The sequence below is a fragment of the Athene noctua genome, chromosome 4, assembly GCF_965140245.1.
Source record: "Athene noctua chromosome 4, bAthNoc1.hap1.1, whole genome shotgun sequence".
Taxonomy (NCBI): Eukaryota; Metazoa; Chordata; class Aves; order Strigiformes; family Strigidae; genus Athene; species Athene noctua.
In genome coordinates, this window is record NC_134040.1 from 51281481 (window position 1) to 51307187 (window position 25707).

Sequence of the window (25707 nt, forward strand, 5' to 3'; positions counted from 1 at the left end):
CCCTCACCTGCCCAAATAGTATTTAAGGTTGGGTCAACTATTATTTCTTGAACGCTTTACTAGCATCTGACCTTATGCTAGCACAGCTGTAGCCTGGAGTTATAGTTCTTTAAGGCACTTGGTTTGGAGTTTAGGACGTACTGTCAGACTACTTTGCATCAGTGTGCTCCCAGTAGTGGGTTATTCACATGTGGATTAGGAGTAACACAACTTGGTGCTCCTGCTTCTCCTACACCAAGGGTTCTTACTGTTGTTGTTCTGTTAGCTTCCAAGCTGGACCTTTCCTCTGCATGAGGGCAGCTCCTCCATTCCCTAGAGCTAGCTACCTAGTTAGTTAAATATGTGCCAACCGAGGTGGGCATGCGTTGCTTTTAATACAGTATTTAGCTTAGAAGTAACAGCCTCTCTCTAACTCTGCTGAGAGGATTTGTCCTGAGGTGGACTGCTAAAACATGAGAGATTAGTGTTACAACTTCTTTTTGAAAGGTACTTTTAGATTTACTGTGGAAAATATGCAGGATTATGGACAGGTATCTAATTATTGACCATCAAAACACCGTATTTTGCAACACTGAAGGAATTCTTGAGAAAATTTTAGATTTTTCTGTGTGCATGTGTCTGTATGTACAATTGTGTGTCACCATCTCCGTTCAGTTGGAGCAGAAGTTTATATGAAGGGGGTAAAAACCCTACCTTTAGGTAAGATGTAGCAACAAGAATTCAGAGTAGTGTCATTCCCTTGCTTTCTCTGCCTGAATGAGCACTACATAGTATAAGCCTATGGAAAAAGATGACAACAGTAATGTGTTAGTTATTTGATTTATAGTTTCCCAGCAAATACTCTAAAGATGTACCAACTCCACAAACAATTTGTAAAAGCCGTGAAGTAGAACCATTGGTACGTACAATTAGAGACAATTGTTGTGGTCAGTAACAGTTGTGCAATGTTACCAATGAAGTTTAAGTAGAGAGACACTTATAGCAGATGGGCATATATCAAACTAGTCTATGGTGAGCTTGCAGGCACAGCTGAGGGATTTCCAACAGGATATTTACAAATTGTTAATATCCTGTTTATGAAAACGGTGTAAACAATCGAAGGCCATTGCCCAAAGGCTCTGATGTTATTTAGATCTACGTAAAAGACAATTCCAACATTTGCAATGTAATCGGCAGCTCTGGTGATACGTGACACGGTAATCAAAGCTACCCCAATGTAATCAAATGCACGCAGCAGTGCGCAGCATGTTGCATAAGAGTGCTCTAGGAGAAAGAGGGAAGAGACTTGCAGAGAGACCTCTTTTAGTTTAGTTAACGTATGCGCCCTTTAAAGTGGTTGATTTGGAAAGATGAGTAATTAGCTTTGCATACAGCAGCCCTTCCTGGAAATCTCTCTCCAGGTTCACAATGGGGAATGTTACAAGAACAAAATGGGGGGAAGGGTTGAACAGCTGGGATGGAGATGAAAGAGCAGGGCCGTGTTCTGCATGGGCTCTCGTGTCCAGCGTGGTTGACCTAAGATAGGCCATCTCCTGCACTAACTTGATGGTCTTTGTTTTGATTGATGTCAGGCTGCTTGTGTGCTTGGTTTGGGCAGGGTAGATTAATCTGGGTGTGGAAGCTGGAACGTGAGTGTGTTATGTATGAAGGGGTGACCTCTGCTGTAGGCATGCTGAAAGTCAGTAGCCAAAAGTGTCTCATCCTGAGCATCTAATGTGCAGCCTTTATTTGGATGCCTATTTTCTTTGGAAGTCCTGTAGACGGACTGTTGTTACTGAGAGTTTAACTAGATTCAGAGTCCTAACGTGTTTGGCAACTTTGACTAATTGACCCTTTTCATGTATGAAGGACAAAGACCCTGGCTGCAAGAGCATTGATCAAGAACTGCCAGCCCTAGCTTAGTTCTGTTCTTTATTTAATAACCGACACCAATCTAATTAAACCCAGCCCTGGCCTTTATCCTGTCCCACTTGATTTACACGCATGCGCTCTGAGTGTCATAAAGGAAATCTCCTTGCATCTCTTAAATAACATCAAGCTGCAGGAACGAGGATGAGGGGGTGGATGTGTAGATACCACACAGAGGAGTTATCCATGGAAGTGTCACAGTCAGCCGATCGGGTGCTGTCACCTCTCCCCCAGGACATCCAGTTGTAGATTCCTCTCCTTGTCCCATCTCCCATGCACACAGCAGGCGACCAGCACGCTCCCTACCCATGGGTGGGGAGGTAGATCTATGAGTTCCTGAAGGGTAGGCCTAGGCCTAGGCCTTTGCCTTTGCCTCTGCTTGGCCCTTGGGCAAACCCACAACTCCTTGCTGAGAGAGCAGAGAAGCATGCAGGGTCTGAATACATTTTGGTTTGCTTCTTAGTCAGGGAAGAATCCAGGCTGCTCTCCTGAGTCAGGCTGGGGAACAGCCAGCTCTGACTAGAAAACTGGGGTCTGTCTCCTTTTCTGATGGTTGACAGAAACCAGACCTGCATACATGGGAGGAAAAATGTTTCAGGCAGATGGTTTCCGCCTGTGCTGGAGCTATCTCTGCCCTTCTCAGCCCCGCAGAGGCCTACAGTCTTTCCCTGGGGCTCCCTGTTGGTGCCCAGTCTGTGGCTTCTTCAGTCTGTGACCTAGGAACAGTGTCTAGGGAGGCCTGGATACCTGAGGTGATGTTCAGACCATGGATGGGAGGAGAAGTTGAGTAGATGATTTCATATAGTCTTGGTCATTCCCAAACTAAACACCAGAGGTTTCCACATACCATGTGACTCATGGTTGGCTCTCAAGAGTTGGTGGTACTAAATTCACTGGAGATCAAAGAATATGGAATTTTATAGCAGGGCCCAAACAGGGAGAACACAGAATGGGAACATCTTGTTGAGTGTTGCAACCCCAAAGTATTCCTGATCAGCTTCTTCCCCTTCTAGCTGCATCTCAGCAGACAGAGAGCATGATATGAGCAGCCTGGCTCCAAGCTGATGCGAGCTGGAGGGAGTGCCGTGGCTTATTTTAGTGCGAGTTGTAGGGGAGCTTCATTATGGACCACAGTGTCCTACTTTGAAATATGACTCTAGTGATAAATTGGGCACCCATGTTTATAGGTTCCCTGGGGCAGGCTGTCTCATCACCTCTGCATGACAACAGCCAGCACAATAAAGGCCTGATCCTGACAGCCTTTTTTTTGGTCACTTCAGTAATAGTAATGATTAACAGTAATTATCAGAACAGTAATGGGAGTGTCCCATAATGCTAGTGGATGGGGGAATTCCACTAAGTGCATCTGCTCCCATGCCTAGCGCTAGTTACCGGGCCAAACAAATACACCGTGGACCCATGCCTCTTTCCTAGATTTGGTTTCTGGAACATGTGCTGGTTAAGCTGGTTTCAGGTGAATTGCTGTTTACTCCATTATCCCTAATGACACATTCCTTGTGTCGAGGGTGCCCCAGCTCCCCGTGCGCATGGCTGGCGTGCAGGTGACAGTCACCACTAAATCACAGCCAAAATGTGGAGTCTGCAGATGGCTGAAGTCCCGGTGGTAGTGCAGGGCCTGGAGCACAGGGCGAGTCACAACTCAGTGCTTCTTCCAATTCAGCAGGCCAAGCACAGGAACTCTGAGGCTAGGAAGTAGTCTGCAAGTCAGCCTTTCCTCTGTTCTTGCCCTGCTTTTATCCCCTCACCCCCTGCAGCAGTGAAAGGGGCAAAACACACTTGCCAGAAGGCTTGGAGCCACTGTAGGTGAGGCCTGTATAACTACTCAGGTGATGGCCAAGATTCCCAGATAGAGCAGATGAGAGGCAGAGGGTTCTGCTGATCCCGTGTGTGCATCACGTACTGTTCAGCCTTTAGCACAGGCCTTAGAGGCTGGCCTTGCTCCAGCCTCAGACAGGTCTTTCCCTCCCTCTGACAGTGGCACTTTTATACAGTGTCTTCCTCTTGTCTTCCCCATGCTAGCACCAGCTGTTCTGGTGGAAGATACAGGAAGGTAACGGTGGAGAGCCCATAGCTGGGACTGGCCGCTGTGGTGAAAGCCCGAGAGGAGCCAGTGAGTGCCTGCTCAGTCACACCAGTGCCCACAGTCGTGGTTCTTGCTGTCATTTCACTGTCCCGAGATGGATGATGCTCTCAGGGCAGAGCTATTGAGCAGATGGGCCACACAGTCAGCTGCCAGGAACACGCTTTCACGTAACAATTTCAATTACACCGGCTATTGGTCAGGGGTCTAAATGCTGCACCCACATGTACACATGGTGAACCATCAGAGAGGGCAGTCTTCATGTTTGCATGTGTTCTATCTCTCAGTGGTTAACTCTCATCTTCCTGGAGAATGAAAAATACTGAAAGATGTGCCTATGGACAGAACAACACACAGGACTGATGGCTGGTGTTCTTCTTCCAGCTTCCCCAGCTTCCTTGCAATCTGCTACATGCTGCAGGGAAAAACACTTTCCTTGCACCTTGGTCTTTCTCATATTCCTAACAAATCACTTGGAGCAAGGAGAAACAATTACTAGATAGATGGGCAGTGATACAGGAGAGACTTGTTTTGATGACACCCTTTACAAGGGTACAAATAAAATGCTCACTCAGGTTTGTTCAGCATCAAGTAAAGACAGAAGCCATTAAAAGACTCCACAAATGAAAAAAGCTACAAACCCCTTGGAGGCTAAGAAATCACTTAGCATGGAGCTCTGAGCTGTAATTAGGAAAGGGAAAACACCAGCTGAGCATTACTCCTGCCAGTGAGATCTGTTGAGCCATTCAGGAGTTGCCCAGGGGAGAGTAATGGAAATGTCATACAAGCCAGAAGAATGAAGTTTTGAAAACTGTCCTGTAGGGAGCAATCCAGCATGAACTGGCAGATCTGTCTGCCTTTTCATCTCCATCTTTTGAGACACATTGAGATGGGTTGGAAGTAGCTGTTTGGGGTTTTTTTCTTTCTTTTTTAAATTACTAGTTGATGCTGACCCAAGAAGCTGGCCAAGAAATCACTGGATTTGGGGGATTGTTTTTTTCCTAAAACAGCAACACATCTGTGTTGTCCCATAGCTTTGACCTCACTCTGCATTTACAGGAAGAGGCATCAGCCACTTTCAGCCTTGGGGGCAGCGTTTTGAACTCTCATAGTTTATAGGAAAACCTGGTTGTTTAAGAACATTTGACCTAATTAATCCCTCACATGCATGGCAAATTTTAAACTGGTCTTTATATGGAGTAAGTTTGGCTCAATGTTTTTTCTAACTCCATTTCCTCTAGACTCTCTTGTCTCTGTATCCCAGTTAAATATATTCCCTTCTTAGGGCATCTGTGTTCACATGTGAGCCCCATACTTTTTACCATTTATGATTTGCATACTTAATTTTCTGTAGTTAAATGAAAATGCTATCAAGAGAGCTGCACTCCAATTAGCTATCTGATCTTTTGAGAGTATTTCTTGAGGATCTCTCATGCTGTGCCATGAAAGCTTGCTGTATATAAAAATTTGTCTTACACACATACTTCTGTAAGCACTCATGCAGTTTTCAGAAATGCTATCCGATTTTTCCCAAGAATTTATGGCAATGCTGCTTTTTGACACTTTTTGTTGTGTGTGTAACAGTGCCAAGTGCTTTAGTGCAAGACTAGGAATTATTTTCGTCCAGATTCAAAAATGCTTTCTGACAAAAAAATGTTGATTTTGCAAATAGGTCTTATTCTTGACCTATGTAAAAACAATGTAGATCCATCCCCACAACGGCAACACATGAAACTGGGTGCAAGTCCTACAGAAAGCAGATAAAGTAAGTGATATAGTCACTTGTCATGTATGGTTTTAGTTATGTAAAAACACATAAAGTGGCAGTTCATTGCTGTGAACACATGTATTCTTCTACAGCAAATCACCATGAGGAAAAGTATTTTCAAGCACAGAAAAATGTACATTTAACCTGCATTTTTTCCTCTCTAATTTGAAAAGGGTATGTTGTTCATAGAAAATCACCTGTGCCATCAGTGATAGATAAACTAATAGACAAAGCTCAATCCATACCCTTGAAGTAATCACTGCTAAGAATCTGCTGCTCTGTTCAAAAAAGAAGACAGATGAATAAGTGTAACATTGAAAGAGGATTAAGCACAACATGGACTTGAGTTGAGCCAAGGTACTTTGTAAATAGAGGTTTTCTTTAAAGATAGTTATTAAGCCATTGCAAGGTAATAAAAGCAAGTAAGTCTTTTGCACAAGTTCTTAAGGCATTTCCTCGTATACTTGTTACACTTTGTAAAGAAGAAAACATGGAAATGTCAACATATTATGGGGGCTACTTGCTGGTCTAGTGCCAAGTGGCATAAATCCATCACTGCCTTGATTTGGGCGTGCCAGTTCACCCCAGCAAAATTGAGGCCACTAGCTGAAATGCACCCGTGATGCTCTGTTGCCCAATCAGTGCTCCCTCTTAGCATTGTACAGACGTGTCACTCTGTACTCAGATCTGTGGGATGCAATGAATCTACTTTACAATGAACCTATCGGTGCAGGAAGGCGCTACCTAGTGTGAATAGCCTCTTGGAAAATTGGCTCTTAAGGTGTGTATCAACCTTATTCAAAGAGGCAGCCTCCACGTGGAGGAGAGGATGGTGAAAGCCGCAAGCGGGGGTGCCAGGTGCGGAATCACATACCATGAGGCAAAGAACATTACAGAAAGATGAAACAAAGATGTGTGCATGATACTTGTTTTCCATATAGTCAAATCTGAAAGAGGAAATTCCAATGAATTGCTCCAATTGTGTCAGCGTTACTTGGTATCTGGATACCAGTACAAGACTATAATTAAATGCTCTCTTTCAGAGGATAAATCATGCAGGAATTTAAGGATGAAATTAATTATAAAGTGGAAGTTCTGCAGTGATGCTGCTTTTTAAGGCATCTGTATGCCCACAGACAGAAATGCTTTACTAATCATTGCAATTCCTTCCTTTACTCATTATGATCCCTGAAGGAGCAGACAATAAAATCCTTAATAAGGAGGATCAGCCCAAATTAAAGAAGCAATGAAAACAGTCATGTGGCATCAAAAAAAGCTATCATCTGCTAATCTTAGAGCAGTCTACTGATTGTATAGGGGTAAACCATGACCCTAATGCTAGAGAAGTGAAAAAAGGCACTTAGAAAAAGATTCCAGCTATATCATGTCCCACTTACTTGTGGAGGAAAAACTTATAAACGCTACTTTCACACTCATCTTTACCACATTTATCTTGACAACTCTTATACCATTCAGATAATTAATAAATGGTGCTGACATACAGTTCTCTAGTAACACACTGACTTTTTTCAGCATCTCCACACTTCTGTAGATCTAAGAAAATGCTCTCAACATGAAGAGGACTATGATTTGTAAGTACCAGATCTATTCCAGCTCCCTGAATTAACGTGCTTATTACTTATAATTGCAATCTAAGCATGGAAGTGTAGTATATCGTATTCTGCAGTATCTTCTACAATTAACTCTCTTGTACCAATAACCACTTACAAAATGGAGAAACTATGGGTACTTGAGTCACCAGCTATTAAACTGCAGCTCACTATCAATACTCAAATTCCTTACACTGTGAGATAGGCTTATCAGTTCTGCAATAAATTGGATATCACCTTGCCTTTTTTGACGATGGAAAACAGTAAGACACAGGAAGAAGGTTTTTTGCTTTAGAAGGAAAAGAAATAACCACCATTGCTGAGCAGCTGTTTAGATAAAACTCAACTGTATTTCAGGCAAATGTGTACAGTAGGTTTTATCTAAACAGCTGCTCAGTGGGGTATCCCTCAGCTATCTGGAGACGGAATGTAAGCACCAAGTGAGGCCTTGCCTAACATAGTGACAAGAGTGTGTGGGCTTCAACAAGACACTTGAAAGGAATTTTTTTAGAAAGTGGCTGTAACTAGTTGACTGCTAAGTAACAGAAAGCTCTGTTGCTACCAAGAATGGCCCCTGACTGTGGTGAGGCCAAGGGCTGGAGGGGCAATGCGCCTTAAGCACACGCTGACCTTGAGACTGTTGTGGCTGGTCCAGGTGCTTGGTGAGGTGCTGGCATTCCTGTGTCCTGTGATGGAAATTAATAGACCATTTCTGCCCGGAGTGCCGAGGCTCCCTGGCAGCAGCATGTGTGTGCCGAGGGTCACTTCAGAAATGCCAGGAGATGGGAGATTAGGGAAAGCAGCCAGTTTCTGGCTGCCCACCCTGAGGTCTTTTCCAAACCTTGGTTTACGCTTGGGCAGTGTTCGTGGCTGTGCAGTGGCCCAGTGGTCCTTTGTGTGCAGGCAGAGCCCACCGGGGCAGCGCTTGGCTGGGGTCCACACTGCACCGGCACAGTCTCACACCGTTACGCCTCGCTCTGATGGACCGAGGGCAAGCAGAGGCAGTGGGGCCGAGGCCGTGCGGTCGGTCAGCCGTGGGCATCCTTGCCCTGGGGAGTCCCGGGCATCATCAGTGCCTGGGCCACGTTGCTCAGAGGGGACAGGCGATAGATCGTATGCGGGCTTTTAAAATTTGCAGTAAAGCGTGCTAAAATGGCGAAAATCAAATGCACCCGGACAGCAGCCACTGGCCAGAGGGCTCAGGCAGGAGTGTGCCCGGCCGGGCCCGCCCTCCCCTGCCCGCGGGGGCAGCCGGGCCGGGGGCCGCCTCCTGCCCGCCGCCGGGGCATCGCCCCCGGGCGCAGGGGCCGGGGAGGGCACGGGCAGGGCCCGGCCCGGCCCGCCGGGGGCGGTGGGGCAGGAAGCGAGGCGACCGGGGCCGGGCACCTGCCCGAGCCCCAGCCAAGCCGGGTTTCATCACCGCCGCCCCGCCTCTCCCGCCGGCCCATAAAGGTCCGGGGCGGCGCGGCCGGCACCCACAGCGCTCCTACGGCTCCGCCGCTGGCTCTTCGTCCACCATTTCTTCCTCCTCCTCTTCTCCCCGGGGACGCGAGGGCGATGGACGCCGGCTGCCTGCGGGCCCGCAGTCTGCTGCTCTTCCTCGGTGAGTGCCGCCGCCGTGCCCGCGGCTCCGCGACCCCCCACCCCAGGGCAGGGACCCCAGGGCAGGGACTGCCGGGGCCCGGAGGGGATCGGGCATTTTCCAGCTGCTGGAAAATCTCTGGCAAAACGGTAAACTCAGCTTACCGTGTTTCTTCTGGGAGGTGAAGTCGCGGGCAGGGATGGGTGTACCGGGGCGGCTGTGTGAGCGGAGGAGAGGAGCCCGCGGGTCTTAGGCTGCGGTGTGCTGTTAAGGACGGTGCCTGGCTTGTGCGGTGCCCAGGGGTGCCCTGTGACTGAATGAAGGTGAATGTGCATTCCCCTTCTCCCCAGCTCTGCTCCCAGCACAGTCTGCTCAAGGCAATGCAGTCTGTTCTCTTTCACCTTGTCCTGCCTTGTTAATTGTCCGGTCCTGCTGCCTTCATTCACCCCGGCTGTGCTCGGGGTGAGCTCAGCAGGTGAATCCCCAGGGCGGCAGAGACTTCCTTATGGTAACAAAACAGGTTGTGGCCTCCCTCTGCTTGACACTTCTCCACCTCCTCACTGGGAGTGTGTTACTCTGTTGTATGACATAAGCTACCTTATAAGTCCAAAATGAACACGTGTATCCTTAGAGCATCAAGAGTCCTGGAGCCTGGGTGCGCTGTTGAAACAACAAGGGATCCCTGCCGCACACCTCCACTGGGCGCTGGCAGTGACTGCTGAGAGCTGACCCCAGGAGGTGACTCGAACCATGTGGGCAGCAAACATTTGAGGCAGGACCGAGACCTGGCACACTCGCACGCTGCTTTAATGGCAGAGTGTATTCTCACACTGAGGGTCACAGTCAATGGGAAGGATCACTTCCCAAGACTCTCTTTTTGGGGCTCCTAAGCCCACTGCAGCATGAGTTTCTGTCTTTCACCTTGGCCAGGTACTTCCATAATAGCTTATGGATCAGCTGCTGCACAGCATCTTACTTGCCAGGACAGCGGGCTAAACGTCTTGTAGTCTGTGACTCAGCCATGCTTTGCACAAAACTGGCACTGGAAGGAACTGGTATGTCTTCATGGGTTTGTATACGGATTTATTTATTTCCGGGGCAGGCACAAAATCTAATAGTAGGGGATAGATTAGTCATAGCTCGATGGCATCATAATAAGTGGCACAAGCACTTTATTACCTTTCCCTCCCAGGTCAATAGTGTAAGCAGAACTTGGTGCCACTTGCAGAAGCTGAGAAGACTGTCTGTAGCCAGCATTATGCCAGACTTTAAGAGGTTCCCCGCTGAACAGCTAAAGCTTAACTGAAGTGACAGTCATTGTCAGCTTCATATCCTGGCTATCATGGGCTTGGGAGAGAGCCATTGCTTACCCCTGAGGAGCCACGGTGCTGCGCCAGCCATGCGGTGATGTGGCAGGGATAGAGCCAAGCCCAGGGCCTGCCTTTTCCATGAGTTACTGCAGGAGCCTTGGCACTGGTCTCCTTGCAGTCACTGTAATGCTCACTCAATGGGGAAGGCAGGCCCTGGATCTGAAGTTTCAGGATCTGCTGACCTTATGTTTTCCTGTGGCACGTTTGTCTGGCCATCAGCAAGTGGGCTGAACATAAACGTCACTGATTCTGGAGATGTGGAAAAAGTGGCTAATGTGTCTGGCTGGAAGGAATAATGGATTTCTGCTTCTTCTGTGGTGTAGGGACCTCTGCTCCCACACATGTAGTGGAAAGCAGAGTGGCCCAGGCACAGGGGTAGCATGTGAATAAGATCATTGGTGTGTAGGTCTCCACAGGGGTGGAAGCAGTCCTGAGATGACTGGGTGCACATAATACGTAATTATCTGCATTATCTCCACTTAAGGGTAAGTCCTGACATAAAGTTGAAGATGATCATGTGGGCCTGTAGCAATTATGGAGCGACGGTCTTTCCATACAGGTTGGTGTTCCCAGGGGTGCCCTAGAGCTGCTCTGGCCTGGTCCTGGGCACCCGTGTCTTTGAGGTGACAGTTCTGAAGTCATGAGTACAAAACATGAGATGGGGAAACCTGGACACTACTTCCCAGAAACATAAAAAGACACTTCTGTCCAGTTGCCCTGAGGGTAATTTATTTGAGCTGATCTCTCCCAGTACCACCATGTCTGGTGCCTCCATTTAGACAACAGGCCAGACATCCATAGACTGCAGGGGGATGACGGGTGGAAGGGGCTGATAGCATCTCCTTTCACTTGGGTGACAAGAGCAACCTGTACATCTTGTATGTCTTATCTCAGGAAGAGGAGTGTTGGGCTCCTGCCTTGATGGGCATGGTCAGGCAACTAGGCACCAGGTACATCCTACCCAAAACATCAAGAAGCAGCCAGATGGTGCATTCTGAGTGCAAGGATGGGGAGGTATGTTCTGTCTGAGGTTGCTAAAATTACCTTGAATGACCATTTCCCCTTTCCCAGGAAAAAATGCTCAGCCTGTGTGGATGACCGGAACTTGAGAGATGTTGTGCTTGAATGAGCACAGCCAAGTCCTAAGTAAGCAGTTTGCAAAGCTTTCCTGGATAACTCTACATTTCTGTGATCCTCTGCTAAAACACAAACACCCGGCTAGCCTTTATTGCCAGAGGTGCCTGCTTTGTCTGAGATGGCCTGCAAACTTCTATGGCTAGCTAGGGAGGTTAGCAGCAGAGTGGTACTAAAGGCGATGCACTTGAGTTAAAAGATGGCAGTAGCAATGCTCACAAAGCCAGTAGGACAGACCGGCTAACTTCTATGTTTCCTTCCTGCTTAGCCTACACAAACAAGGCCTTAGGCAGTCAGACATGCTCTGGGTGTCCAAAATCAGGTGATAGGGATCCATCTTGATCTGTCTCTAGAGTTAAGATGGGCTGAGATCTTCCAGGTGCATGTCACCTGGACACCTCTGTGCTTGGCATGGCTTTGAAAGTGCAACCCATGTGAAAAATGTAGACACTACTGCTGTGGCAAAGAGACCACACAGAGGCCCAATGTAAAGTAGCATCATGGAGTCGTCTTCGGATGAACTAGTACAAGACTAGTGATCTTGGTGCCAGGCAAAGTCAACTCAAATGATGGTAGACCTCTCAGAAACCTGACAATTCCCCTTTAAAATGGGTATAAATCTTGCAAAGAGACTAATTCTCAGTTACATGTATCCTGTCTGTGCATCCTTCATCCTTAGTAGTTATCCTGTAACTGGAAACTATAGCTGGCTTTCAGTGAGTAAACTGATAATTAGCCCTTGCATGTCATCTCTGATGAAGGCTGCAGGAAGGGAAGGCAGCCTGTCTCTGCCCCTCATTTTCCTTTCGTCCTTTGTGGAAGGACAAGGAAACAGCAGCATTATTCCTGTTCCAGTAATAGCCACTGCTGTCCGTGTTAACCTTGCAGGAATACCTGCAATATCGGACAGTATTGCACATGTATACTAGTGGTATAGCACTCGCATTCCTGTGAGGCACAGGAATATCCACCATCTCGTTACTGTTATCTTATATCCTGTGGAGTATTTGCTTAGTGAACAGTGAAGAAATAAAAATATAACTACCTCTCCCAGGTCCTATGTTTGGTATACATCATCTGATAATTATTCTGGGAAAGCCTCTCCTTTCCCATTGTGGTGCGTGGATCCCTTATCCTCCTGCAGGATCCCCCTCCCATTGATGTCAGAGGAGAAATATGTGCATGGGGGAAAGGGCAAAATATAACAGTGCAGAGCAGGAAGAACTTTGCCCGAACACAGAAAATACTGCTGGGTGTCAGCAAATACCCACACCTGTACTCCGTCCTTTCCAGCCTGTGTGTCTGCAGTCAGGCGGAGGAGGCTATCAGTTGTCGTGCATGGCTGGAATGGGGCAAGCCTTTGTTCAGTGTTGTAGGAGGATTTATCCCTCACAGTGTCTGATTTTTGGTCTTTTCTCTAGCTGGAAAGTGAGGCCTCCTTCTGAAGCAAAGAGAAGAGCCAACCTGTTTCTTTCATGTACCTAGGTTTGAGCTTCTCAAATGCAAAAGCGGGTTTCTGGTAGCTCTCGAACTGGGAACTTTAGATTAAAAAGCAACTGCTCAGGTTATGCTCAGATTAAGGAAGTATGCCAACTGAAACATATAAGTAGACTAAAAGTGATCATCAGCTGGCTTTATCCTTCTACTTAACTAAGTACAATAGAAGTGGATATCTCAGGTACCTCTAGCATATTTTTCCTTGACTTATGTGCATTGCTGCACATCACACAGAGATGATAGCAGCAGTCTGTGGGGAATAGGAGGCAGCCTCATGTCACTAACTCTCACTAGTCTCAGGATTTCAGCATCCCTTGTTGCAGTGACATGGTGTATACTTTGTGGGACAGAGCTGTCCTGTGCCACAGCTGCTGCCTGACAAGGGAGCAGCTTAGTCCATGGAGCACTTCTGAAATGTCCCTCTAGTTCCTGGGAAGAAGAATTGACTTAGTAAATCTTCTTTTCCCAGCATCATTTGGGACACCAGGTCCCTGGCTGAAGCTCAAAGCCTACTGCTCTAGCAGTAACTGAGCTGCCACCATCTGTCAGCTGGTGGCCTAATCCTTCAAACACTTAACTTTCTGTTGTGGCAACTCAAACTGGCCTTACAGAAGTGTTAAACTGCTTCCCCTGATGAAATCTATATAACCAGTGCTGTTTGAAAAAAAAAAAAATATCCCACCCTGAAAGTAAATTTGCTGGTCCTGCCCCATTGGAGTGAAAGGCAAACCCTGCTGAGTCATTCCAGCAGGCACAGATGTCTCCAGCTTAGTCTCCTGTACAAGTCAAGATGCTGGCCAGCATCATTGGCCTGTTTCTGTCTCTCACTTTGGCAGGCCTTGTCTTTGTCCTTTCTTCTAAAACTTGGTGGAAACCTGGCTTGTTAGCTTGCAAGGAATGGTGTTTTTCAAGGAACACAAATAAATGCAAAAAAACTCCAGTCCCTCTAAGATGGATATTCCTGCTGTTCTCATATCTAGCTGGAATAAAGCTTAAAGGAAGCCTGCTGATCACCCAGGAATAGACAAGCTGCAGGAAGTCTATAAATCACTATTAGATTTAACTCTGAGATGTAATGAAACTTTCTAATAACTGGAGTTGAATTAGAGTGATCAAGAAATTATGAAGGCACACTCCCTCCATTAGACATGCATGACCTGACAAGTTAATAGAGGCAAACAGCCCAAAGACACAAATTACAGACTTCTGTGGAATGGTGATGATGACTAAGCAGTTCATGAGCAGGTTAGTTTGTGACCACAGCAGGAGTGTTAGCCAAGTGGATTTCATGGCCAGCTGGGGGCAAACACTGACTGTTCCTGATGGTCTAGCCATGAAGCTACAAGTACTTGTGTTCACCTTCAAATTCTGTTTGGAAATGTTCATTTAACTAGTAGAATACCTGAAAGCTGTGCCTGTGCAGCACCATACAGCCTGAAAGATGTCAAAATTCTTTATAAGCTGAATCTCTGAGAGAAGGGAAAGGAGGGCCCTTGCTCCCCAATGAAATGCAACCACTGCTCCACTAGCCGAAATCCACAGGCAGCATGGTGCAGTCTCCTATTATGTCTGGTATCTGCCTGAAACCTGCTGAGCTGCATTTTTCTTCAGTGTGGATAGAGAAGGAAGGACAGAAATGTACCCATTTTCTTCTGGGGTTCCACTGAGATAAGTAGCACTGGTCCAGGATCCATAAAGTGGTCAATAACCTCTCTAACCCAGTGACCAGATGAAAAGGGTTTGGTATCTCTCATTAGCTCTGTCTGCAAGTGGGCTTTTAACTGGAAAACTCCAACACGAGAGTATTAGTGGAGGAACTGTCCAGCCTTTCAGGCTCGTTACAGCAAGTAGAGGGCTGAGGAGGCTCTTTGCTGATAAAGAGCAGCTTTTGTGTTAAGCCCGCCTCGAGGAGGAGTAGTCTCTGAAGCTAGTGCTGGGGCGCTGATCCTGGCTCGGCACTGATCTGGTGAGCTGAGTCACCAGCTGCACTGACTTGCTGACTCCTAGGAAATTCTCTCCCCATAGAGTGTTCCAACTCCAAGACATCCTGATTTTGATCACCAGAAGAACTCCTCCCGTGATGAATGCTGGATTGTCATGCCTAATTATGGAACCCTGGCTGTGCCCCTTGCACAGGTGTCATACCAGACTATTCAGAAACCTAACATAGTCAGAGTTCACCTAACTTCTGCCTCTCCTGTGCAGTCTTTCCAAGCCTGTTCCTGCCTAGTCTCACTCAAAGTGTGGGTCAGAGTGGGTCACAGACACAGAGTTTCTGTTTGATCTCTGTTCTATAGTAAAAGTTTGTATTTCAGAAATGTTTCTTTGGGCTGCCTTATATAATAGAGGCAGCAGATCTCCCATACTTTATCAGCTTACAACACTGGGTTTTTCCCACCAAGATAAAAAGCTTCTGTTCTACTTGTATTAACTTAATGAGTACACCAGCTGAAGTACTTAACTATACTTGAAAAGCATCTAGTTTTGACGCTTCTTTTTATTCTCTTATAGGTTACCTATTGCAAGCAGTCCTGGGTACAACAGTGATCCCATTATGTGGGCCTGGTGAAATGGAGAACTGCACAACAGCACTAAGTAAGTGTACTGCACAGCTCTCTTTGTAAATAACAAGTGTTTGGTTCCCATCTTCCTTGGGCTGGCAGCCTCACTGAGGTGCCCTTAGAAATCATTCTTCTGTTGAGCAACATTGCCAACATCCTGCAAAGTGCTCAGTGTTGTGGAACAAGAACCATTTTTTAGCCTGCATTTCCTTTAACATTGCTTCTTCGGCAGAAGAGCTCTGTCTGAGGTGACAACTCTGCTGTGAAAGCAGAAGTAGCTTATGTGGAACTCCCGAAGAAAAAGTCAATATAAGTCTAGCCTGGGAAAATCCTCTCCCTGTTCAGAAGGCTTGGCTGCTTTAATGCCTGTGGCATTGGAGGTCTCTTGGTAGCAAGACTGTTAGTCATACTTGTAAAGCTTGTATATTGTTTGGGAAATACAAAGGGAAAATAAGGCTGATGAGATGATAATAAAATCTCCTTGCAGTCCAGACAGAGAACAGTCCACGTGTGGCTCAGGTTGGGATAACTAGATGCAAGCCTGAAATGAAGGACTACTGCTTCCACGGACAGTGCGTGTACATAGTGGACTTGGATGAGCACTACTGCAGGTATGGACAGGGCACAATGTGTCCTGCAGACCTCCCCTGAGGTGGGCTTTGAAATGAACCATACATGGCCTTTGATCTTGTTGGTGTTGACACTTAGCTGGAACACCAGTCCACCAAAGTATTTAAATGCTCGCAAGAACTTAAAGAGGAGCAGTATATCTATAATACACCTCAGCTGCATTTAAGCAAGTGTTAAGCACATGTGCTGGCCCCAGTGAAACCTGGGTGAGTCTTAGACACCTGAAATTAGTCACCAACCCAACTTAAACTTGAGACACTCATTCTGATGTGCTTCCCTGTTCATTTGTATTTACAGTAGTAGTGTGAGATCCAGACCTCAGGCAAAGCTGCAAGGTCTCTCCTGTGGTTTAGCCTACAAAATAAAGATCCTCTAGGCATTCTTAAGGGTATTCCTCATTTGCTTGAAGAATTTGTGACCATTTCTAGGACCACATGGGCTTGAGTTATGTCAGTTCAAATTGCTTGTCCCTGGGCAAACAGCAGGCCAGCAGTATAGCATGCTTTGTGGACTGCTAAAATGTGACCCCACAGTGAGTCTCTAATTCTGCATCTCTTATCCGCAGGTGTGACGTAGGCTTCTCTGGTGTCCGATGTGTGCATTCAGAACTTGTCAGACAACCCCTCAGTAAGGAGTATGTGGCACTGACAGTTATTGTTGTTCTGCTTTTCCTCACTGCCATCTCTATTGCAAGCTACTACATCTGCAGAAGGTAAGAGAGATTTTCTTCGTGGCTCAGGAAGGCGAGTCAGCTGTACATGTAGTGAGATGTCCACCGAGTACCTTCAGATAGACTGGGATACCTACACTCATTTGACTGCAGGGAGATAGTTTGGTATATATAGACCCGTTAGCCTGCACTTAGTGAAGTGTTCAAAAAAGGAAGTAAGCTGACTGCATAGCATAACCCAAATTGCAGGCTAGGCAACAGTACGGTCAGATGCCTTTTAACCCTGATGTATGGTTATATGTATAGGTTAGTTCACGTCTGTCTTAGAGGGTGTGTTGATGTAAAGGAGAGAGCAGACACAGAAGAGGAAAATTCTAGTTTCTTTTCTTGGTAATGCCATTTACCCAGTCATCAGGAACTGGAGAGCAACTGTATTAAAACTAGCTAATTTGTTTATCTTCTGTGTTATTGGGGTGACTGTGATGTCATGAGCACTGCCTTATCAGCTTTACCATGGAGGACAGTAGTCTTCTCCATTAACAGACCCACAAGCAGCAGGAATGGTTCTTCAGGCTAGTAACTAACTGTAAGGAGCTGTCAGAGAGCCGAGAAGGAGGAACAACCCCCAGAGGGAGAGCTCAGCTTCACAGAACTAGATGATAACTACTGGAATGCCTCTTCCCTACCCAAAGACTCAATGGCACGTCATCTCAAACAGAGGATGGCCTAGTTGGTTAGGGTACTCAGCCCTATTGCTGGGGAGGGTCCAGCAGGATTTCTCAAAGACAAACCTAATACCAGCAGCAAGACTTTGATGTGGATGTGAAATCTTCAGTGAAGAATTGAGAGATTAGACTCTGCCTACAAGTTATCTCAGGCCTGGAAGTAAGCATAGACAGAGCCTAGCTGCTAGAGATTTAAGACAAACGTGAGGAGGTCATACTTTTTTTTTTTTTTTTTTTCCCCTCCTTCACCCCCTCCTCTCCTCACTCCCAAAAAGCCATTTGGAACAACTGGCTTTCCAGAACTCACTCTTCTCTGCTTACAGGTACCGAAACAGGAAGAGACAAGCCAACACCAGTGAATACAAGGAAGTTGGTGCTGTGTAGAAGAAACGGTGTCTTCCTACAGTGTTCCATTCATCTGGCTGGATTCAGTAGCTTCCCATCTATTTAAATGTTATTTTATTAATAATATTTACAATATTTATATCCTTTTAAAAATTTCAATTGTTTGATGATCCAATCAGTATAGGTCAAGCATTTTATTTTCAGTGTTTTATTTTTTTATTAAATAATATTTCCTAATGAGAACCCCACCTAAGTGGTTCTGTGGGATAGAGATATATTTTTATAAAAGCTCATCTTCTTACTCTGAAGAGTAATTTTGTATTTATTCTTGTGAATATGCTCAAAACAATTCTATTCCTTGAAATAAAAGTTCTAGACAACGTCAAAATGTCTGTGTGGTTTGACTGAAGTGAAACTTGGCATGGCTTGACTGAGCAGGATGTTATTTTTGAAGAGAGAAACCATAGTATCGTTAATAATATATATCAATGCACATTAGTTCCAATGAATAGAGCTATTAGCTGGCATAACCAGAGGAAGACTTAAAGGAAGAGAGAGCACAGCTCCTAGTGCAGCCTATCCATCATGTACTGCATGAGAGCAGCGTGGATTTCAGCTCATCCATGCCTTCAGGAAAGTTGTGTTGGGTCTATTTCGGATTACAGCAAGGAGGCAGGAGCACAAATTGATGGGTCTCTGCCGCTGAACACAGTAACACATGGCAGCGTGAGTGTAGCTGCAGGAAGAATGCTTCCTCAGAACCAGTACCAGCACTTGAGTTCTCCCCATAGCATTTCTGCCATAGTGTCTATCGTAGAGCTGAGAGCAGCAGAAAACAATATTTTTAAGTCTGGACTTATAGATAGCTTGTTGGCTTACAATAATGATAGAATAGCCACCTGGGTTTAGCTGCACCCCAGGTGTGGCTCCTTGTGAACAGGAAGGATTCTTGTAGTATTTAAATCATCCCTGTTCATCCCATCACTTCTCACACTTTCAGAAGATGTGAGAGAAAGTACAACCTTTACATCATTCCCTGTCTTTGCCAGAGATCCATGCAGGCTATGTTGGCCTGTATTGCTTGGTTTTTATGGGTGAGCCCTAAGATCTCTTGACCTGTGCAACAGGATCGTTGTAAGGGAGAGTGGTGGAACCTGAGACATTGCAAAATGAGAGTGCTATTTCAGAAGCTCTCAGTCAGCCAGAGGCCCCTGTGGAGGAATAAACCAGCTCTTTCCCTCTCTCCTTAAACTGCCCTTAGATACTCTTGAGATCAAGCAAATGAAAGGGGGGATTTTATTCTCACAAGTGGCTTTACTTGCCTTTCTGCTGTGTGTTGTCCATAGTGGAGCTTAAATCTGCTCTGCATCATCCTATAGAGTAAAGCCTGTCTGTGACCTGCCATGAAAGGGAACCTGCAAGCTGGTCCATGCAGACGCACAGCAATCTGGCAGAAGGAGGCCAGCTGTGGGAAGTCATTTGGCCAGCAGTGGTCTTCGGGAATGTAGCTGTTGGTCTCCTCTCTGGAGAGCAGAGGGGCTTTGAATGGGAACTGAGGAGGGTCCCTGTAGTTGGGGCTGGGAGGCAAGGTGGGAAAGGCTTGCCTGAGTACTCTGCCCTGGCCATTTGGCCTATACCTCTTTCTTTGGAGAAGATGAGTCATGTGAAATGATAGCTCTGCTTCTTTCCCAGCTCGGTACTCGCTTTCTGACTTGGACTTACTTTCTCTGCTATCTTTCCTCTGACAAGCACCAACCACAGCAAAGGTCTGGTCAGGCAGACAACAGGTCAGGTGTGTCAAAATAGCTCTGCCCAGAATCGTCTAGTTTTTTATGGCTGCAGGAAAGCTGGCACTCACTGTTTGACTTGAAGTCTATCACAGAACAGCCTGTGTTCATCTGACCATAGGACATCTTGCCCATCTTTTTCAAACCCTGGGTTATCCTGTAGGGTTCATGATCAATGTGCTGGGTCTCTGCAGGTAGCTTGTTGCTACCTTCTGCCATCTTCTGAGATGACTTAAGAGCTCATTTTTGGCAGTGCTACAGACCAGTCCTTAGCAAGCCCTCAGTGTGGATCAGTCAATGTTTAAGATGGGTCTGGTCAGTACAAATCTTTCCCTGGTCTGCCTGATCCTTTGTGTCTGCCTTCAGCAGTTCGAAGGGGATCGTTGGTCGTTCCCAGTTAACTGGGTTAACTCTGTGTCACAGGGCCCTTATTAGCTGTTCAACTTTTTACTTCCTCTCTCCTTTTCCTGTAATCCAGTTGTCACACAGGAACCTGTTCTGCCAGGTAACTGGTGACAGCTAATGGCAACCCCAGCCACAGCCTTGTTGTTAGCACAGCCTTTCCCAGTGGGAAGATAGGGCAGAAACTGATCCTTGGAGCCTCCTTCCCTTCTTGCTGTGACCCAGTTAGGATACGTGTTGGTACATCTTTGTTTCCCCCTCAGGCTTCCCCACCTGTCTGTGAACTGCTCTGGCCAGTCCCTGGTCATCCTCCAGAAACTTTTCCTGGACTCTCCAGAGAGACTCAGCCCAGAGGCACACACAGCCTGGCCACACTTTTGCTCCGACTCCCACTCGCTGCCCTTTACACTCCTCTGCTCCACTTGGCAGAAGCATCACAAAAGGGGACTCTGTCCTCTCACCACACCTTTTGTAAATGGTGACCCCGTGTATTTGAGGTCCCATTACTAGAGCTCCATTGGCTGAAAGGCTTCAGACTCTCTACCCCTGCCCTGCTTACCACCAGCCCCTCTGCACCTGAGCAGCCACAGTAACTAAAGGTGCATCTTTCCATTGCAGCACTTGGGTCCACATGCCTTTTGCTGCACTTGCAGAAGTTTTAAATTGCAGTAGTGGCAACAGCCTGGGGTTTATCATGCCTTTAACTATTTGGGTCAGGCAAATCTAAGAGGAATAGTCCACTTCCAGGCCTGTGCAGGATTTGTTTGGTTTTTTCTATCTGCCTTAACTTTTAGCTGACTGTCTTGATTTGGCTTGGGCTTTCTCCACCTATCCTGTTGCTCATCTTATTCCCAGCCCATAACAGCCCTTCCAGACCCTGTGTTTTTCTCACTCCTGCACATGATTGAGCAACTGAAAAGCTTGGGGGCACATACCAGCCTGCCACCTCAACAGCTTCTGCCGGCTGGACGTAGATTGCCAGTCCAGCAACCACGCAGCCAGGTCCTGATGACACACCCCAAATCATTTGTCTCAAAGAGTGAACCTCCTTCATTCTTTCCTGGTTTCTGCTGGCACCACCTCCATCCCTCTAGTGCAACAATTCCTCACCCTCAATGCCCACTGTCAGAGTCACCTTTGGCTGCAACTCTCTGCTGGTGAAAGCGCCTGCAGTGTGCCTCCAAGATTGTCCTGCCTCAGCCTTCCTTACCAAATGGCTTCAGCTTCTGCATGAGTGTTAGAGGCAGTTCTCCCATGGCTGTGTCAAACTGCATCATGGCAGAGTAGCTGTGTGAAATGGTGGGATAGGAACTAGAGACTGGTATTGAAGAGACCCACTGTATACCGCAGCTATCTACATGTCCTCAGGGCCACCAACATACCGCTCTGCAGTTTTTCTGCCTGGGACACTTTTACTGGCAGCCCTCTGGAGGACTGAGCAACCACAGCCCCCACCAGCTGCAGCGGTGCTCCATTTGGCACCTCTATCACTTTAAAACTTACCCTATCCCAGACGTGCCCTGTCAGTAACCCTGCTGTGGGGTTCTTGTCCACAAGTCTGTATACTTTATCTGAAACCCATTCCAGCCTCTTGGGATTCAGAAAAAGGATAGCTGATGCTTTCAAGCCTGGGGCTGTCTGACCTAGAAAGCAATGGCAACAACTCCTCCCTTGGTGCTCTGTGGGAGGACAGTGCTTTTTTGAAGTAAGGCTTTAAACTCTTTGAAACTCTCTGAAATGCTATGCTTCTGTGCAAATGTTACTGGTGTTAATATTTCCCCTGGTCACAACATATCAAACTTTTTTTAAGAGGACATTAAAAAAAAATCTTTCCAAAAGCAGCACCCAGCCACAAAACTGCAAAGAGATCAGAGTGGGGGTAGTCACAGTAACTCAAGCCATCTGTCACCTTATCCCTTCTCGAGGGAGAAACTTTTTCAGCAGCTGTGGTGTGCCCACTGTTACCAAACCTGGAGTTACCATCACCACAATGTCCATGGCTACTGCAGAGGTTAAAACCAAACCTCCTTCAATACACTCTTCATCTGTGGCCACACAACGGATGACACAGCAATGCATTTAACTTGGGAGGCTGACCTTTCTCTCTCCAGATGCCGTCTTGCCTGTTGCGTGCTTCATGGTAATGTCACTAGAGGTGCTTTGGCAATCACAAGCCTTTGTGAGTCATGTGTCCCCCTCAGCGGGTTTCCTTGGAGTGCGTCAGCCAGTCATGTCACAAGTTTGCCAAGAGCTGGAGGAAGCCTTCATGATGGTCTTGGGTTACATCACAGAAGCGGAGGACGTTTGGACAACTGGTCCTAGTCCCCACTGAGGCAAACCTCAGATTGCACAGTGCATCTGGCACCTTATCTCAGGGCTGCTTGTGAGAAGGGCAGGTATGGAGCACAGGGAGGAGAGAGAGGAGGTTAAATGGGCTGGAATGACTTACAAGTTACACACTTGTTGCAAATCTGGTCTGGGTCAGGAGCAGTCATTCTTTGTGTTTATGATGAAGAAAGGATGGATGGATGGACCAAGGAACAGATGGAAGGAGGGAAGAAAGGATTGATGGAAGAAAGGTTGGATGGAAGGTGTTCCATCAGTAAATGTAGAGGTTTGGTCTTGCACAAATAGTCATCATTATTTTAATAAAGCCAGTGCCAAACCTAAATTACTCCAACACTCTCATTATATAATTCCATCCTGTATGATTAAAAGCTTTCCCAGCAAACTGGGAGATTGAAACAACTGATCAAAAAATGTTGAGAAATCTCTCTGCCCTACTGTGATGGATGCCAGGTCTGATCCTTCTGACCCAGTCACCAGAGGGCATCAGCTTCTCGATAGGAAAGCCCAGTAGGAATTTAGGAGATGAGATGCAATAGGGAATAGGCAGCAGCCCCAACTGGGGAGCACCATTTGTCCATGGACATTTGTCAGCGGTCCCCAGTGGTCTTATGGTCCTATGGTGGTGGTTCTTTCTATTATGGTCTGTCAGGCTGCTTGTCAATGCCCTTCATTATAACGGGAAGCTGGGGCAGCTGTATAAGCCACATGAATGAGGAAGAGAAGACAGTTTATCTGCCTATCCCAGAACTGCTGTCATTTAGGTGGTAAAGGCATGGAAACAAGGGTTACTTTCAGGAGAGAAGACTATCTGAGTGGAGGTGGATATCCATTGGAATACACACAGCAATGGGGGAATAAGCCTTCAGGTCACTACTGAGACAGGGGTGGTGAGAACCAAACTGAAAAGTTGTAATAAGAGGATGGAAAATCAGGGAATAATAGAATTTAGATGAGGGCAAGAAAAGATGGTGAGACATTTGACTGTAAAAAGGACACAGTGTTGAAGTCAGGAGGAAACACAAGAACTCGGTACCTCACAAGATCAGTGCACCTGTGGCCTCCCAAACATTTGAAGCTCATTCAGGAGGTCTCCCTGTTCAACCCACCTATGCCAAGGACAAGCATCATTGAGAGCAGAGCAAGGCACAGCAAATTTCAGACCCTGTAGAAAGCTCACCAAGAGGACAGAAGCATTTAAATAGGGGAGGTCAAATACCAGAAATCAGACTGGATTTACAACACCTGGAAAAACCCAGCAGGGTGAGTCCACGCCATAATTTTCAAGTGGCCTGGTTTCTAACCAGCTTGTCTCCTTCTCGCTAGTAACATTTTTGTCTTTGAAACGGGAAGAACCCCCAGAAAAGGGCACTGCCAAGCCCACCTTCAGCAGCTGAAAAGGCTCAGCCAGGAAAAGGTTGCTGTCAGAGCTCCCAGTGCCCAGTCAGCACTTCAGGCCTCCCCAGCCAGCCTCCCACCACTCTGAGCAGTGCCCCTCTCTCAGGCGATGCTGTGGTCACTGCTCCCTTGTTCTGACTGGTGGAATTCCTCCTCAGCCATTGCCTCCACAAAGACATCCCTGTGCAGATAGGCTGACACAGCCAGGCAAGTCAGACCCTCTACTCGTGGAGATGCAGGGCTCTCTTTTTGCAGTGAAGTTTCACTGAGAATTTTTCCACCTGCAGGATTTTTCTGGTGGAAAATATGGGTTCTGAAACAGTCAGGTAATCTGACTTGGGATTGTTTCTTCTCCCAACATCTTCATCTATTTATTTAGTTTTCCTTTCCGCTGGGATAACTGAACTGGGATATTTCATTTCAGCCAGTTCATCACTTGTCAAAACTTGTTGTTTTTTTTCAATTCACCCAAGTTGCTTTGTTTCAATGAGCTCAAATCAAGCACAAGGGGAGAAAATCCATTAATCGGTCAATATTCCTGAATGGTTCAGGGTCCCATGACAGTTCTGGCACTGGTTTCTTTCCCACATAGTGGTCACCTCGAAGACTACATCCCCCACTGCCAGATCATCATGTCTTTGCATGGGGCACCATGGGTGTCATCCCACGCTGGCATGCATGGGGCTCAGACATCGGACTTGGCACAGTAGGGGCAGAGGAAAGAGGGAATGCAGCCTCCCTGCCACATCCTGCATGGTGAGTTAACTTGGAAATTTCCTGTGGAAAAGCAGCGTTTTGTGCTCATGAGCTTATGAAAAGTTAAATTTTTGTATGCATCAAAAAAAAGTGGAAATTAAGGCTTTCAGCATCTTCTTAGTGCAAAATTTGGAGCACTGCCAACACCAACATGGAAAAAGTAATTATGACATTTTTGGCATAATGCTGTGTTCTGGAACAGAAATGGAAGCTGGAAAGCCAGACTTCCCCAAAGGGGCAGACACGTGCTTTTGGTCAGTCCTAATCTGAAATGCATGACATCTCTAGAAGGCTCTCCCCCTTCCTTGTGCGTGCTGTCCTTGGAGTCATTAATCATTACTGCAAGGCTCAGTTTCCTGATATTTAACAGCAAAGTCTTCCTTTCTTTCCAAACCAAAGGCTAGCATCATCTGCTGAAGAGCTATGCAGCCACCAAGAGTATTTTGTCAGCCTTGTCCCTCACAATCACAGGTACCCTGAACCTTGGCCTGCCTTTGGCAGACCCTGCAAGCAATGCCAAGTGATATGACAGATTTTATTTACCCCAAAGCTGCCCTTCCTGAAAATTCATCAACTTCAAAATGAGCTTCTCAAGCTCATGGTCTGAGAATGCCAGAGTCGCCATGTCCGCCCAGGGATTTGGCAATGACCTCAGCCCTGATGTATTTAGCCCACAAACGAACACCCAAGATGGCAAGATCTCTAATTTGGCAGTCATGGGTGTCAAGGAAATGGCACAGGTGCAGTTTGTGGCCCTCCTAGCGTGGAGTGCAGAGCTGTGTCAGAGAAAGCTGTCCCTTGGACTCCCCTCTCTTTGCTGATGAAGCGGTGCTTTACCTGTCTGTCTCCCTTGCAGATTTTCACCTGTGGTGCAGCAGGGAGTCACCGTTTCCAGCAGCAGAGCTCAGGGGTCATGGAGAGGCTGCCTTTATCTGCCACTTGCTGCACCCAAGACCTGGCTTCTGGGATCTCCAGGTGAGGGACAGCTGGTTTGGCAGTGCCATGGAGCACAGGGACAGCAAGATGGGTACATGGCATTTGGCACATCGGCCTGTCAAATCCCGATCAGTCTGAAAAACCCTGCAGAGAGCTGGGTTGGGCCATGGGGATGAGAGCG

The 25707-nt window shown here is 46.8% G+C and overlaps 1 protein-coding gene across 1 annotated transcript in view; it reads left to right on the forward strand.

The window, feature by feature from the left end:
- Positions 1–17940, forward strand: part of MTHFD2L (methylenetetrahydrofolate dehydrogenase (NADP+ dependent) 2 like) — an 81016-nt gene extending 63076 nt beyond the window's left edge. The window contains exons 8-11 of the mRNA XM_074905347.1: positions 15482–15565; positions 16019–16142; positions 16727–16873; positions 17880–17940. Of these exons, the coding sequence (XP_074761448.1) occupies positions 15482–15565; positions 16019–16142; positions 16727–16873; positions 17880–17940 (416 nt within the window). The remainder of the gene's footprint in view (positions 1–15481; positions 15566–16018; positions 16143–16726; positions 16874–17879) is intronic.
- The last annotated feature ends 7767 nt before the right edge of the window (positions 17941–25707 follow it).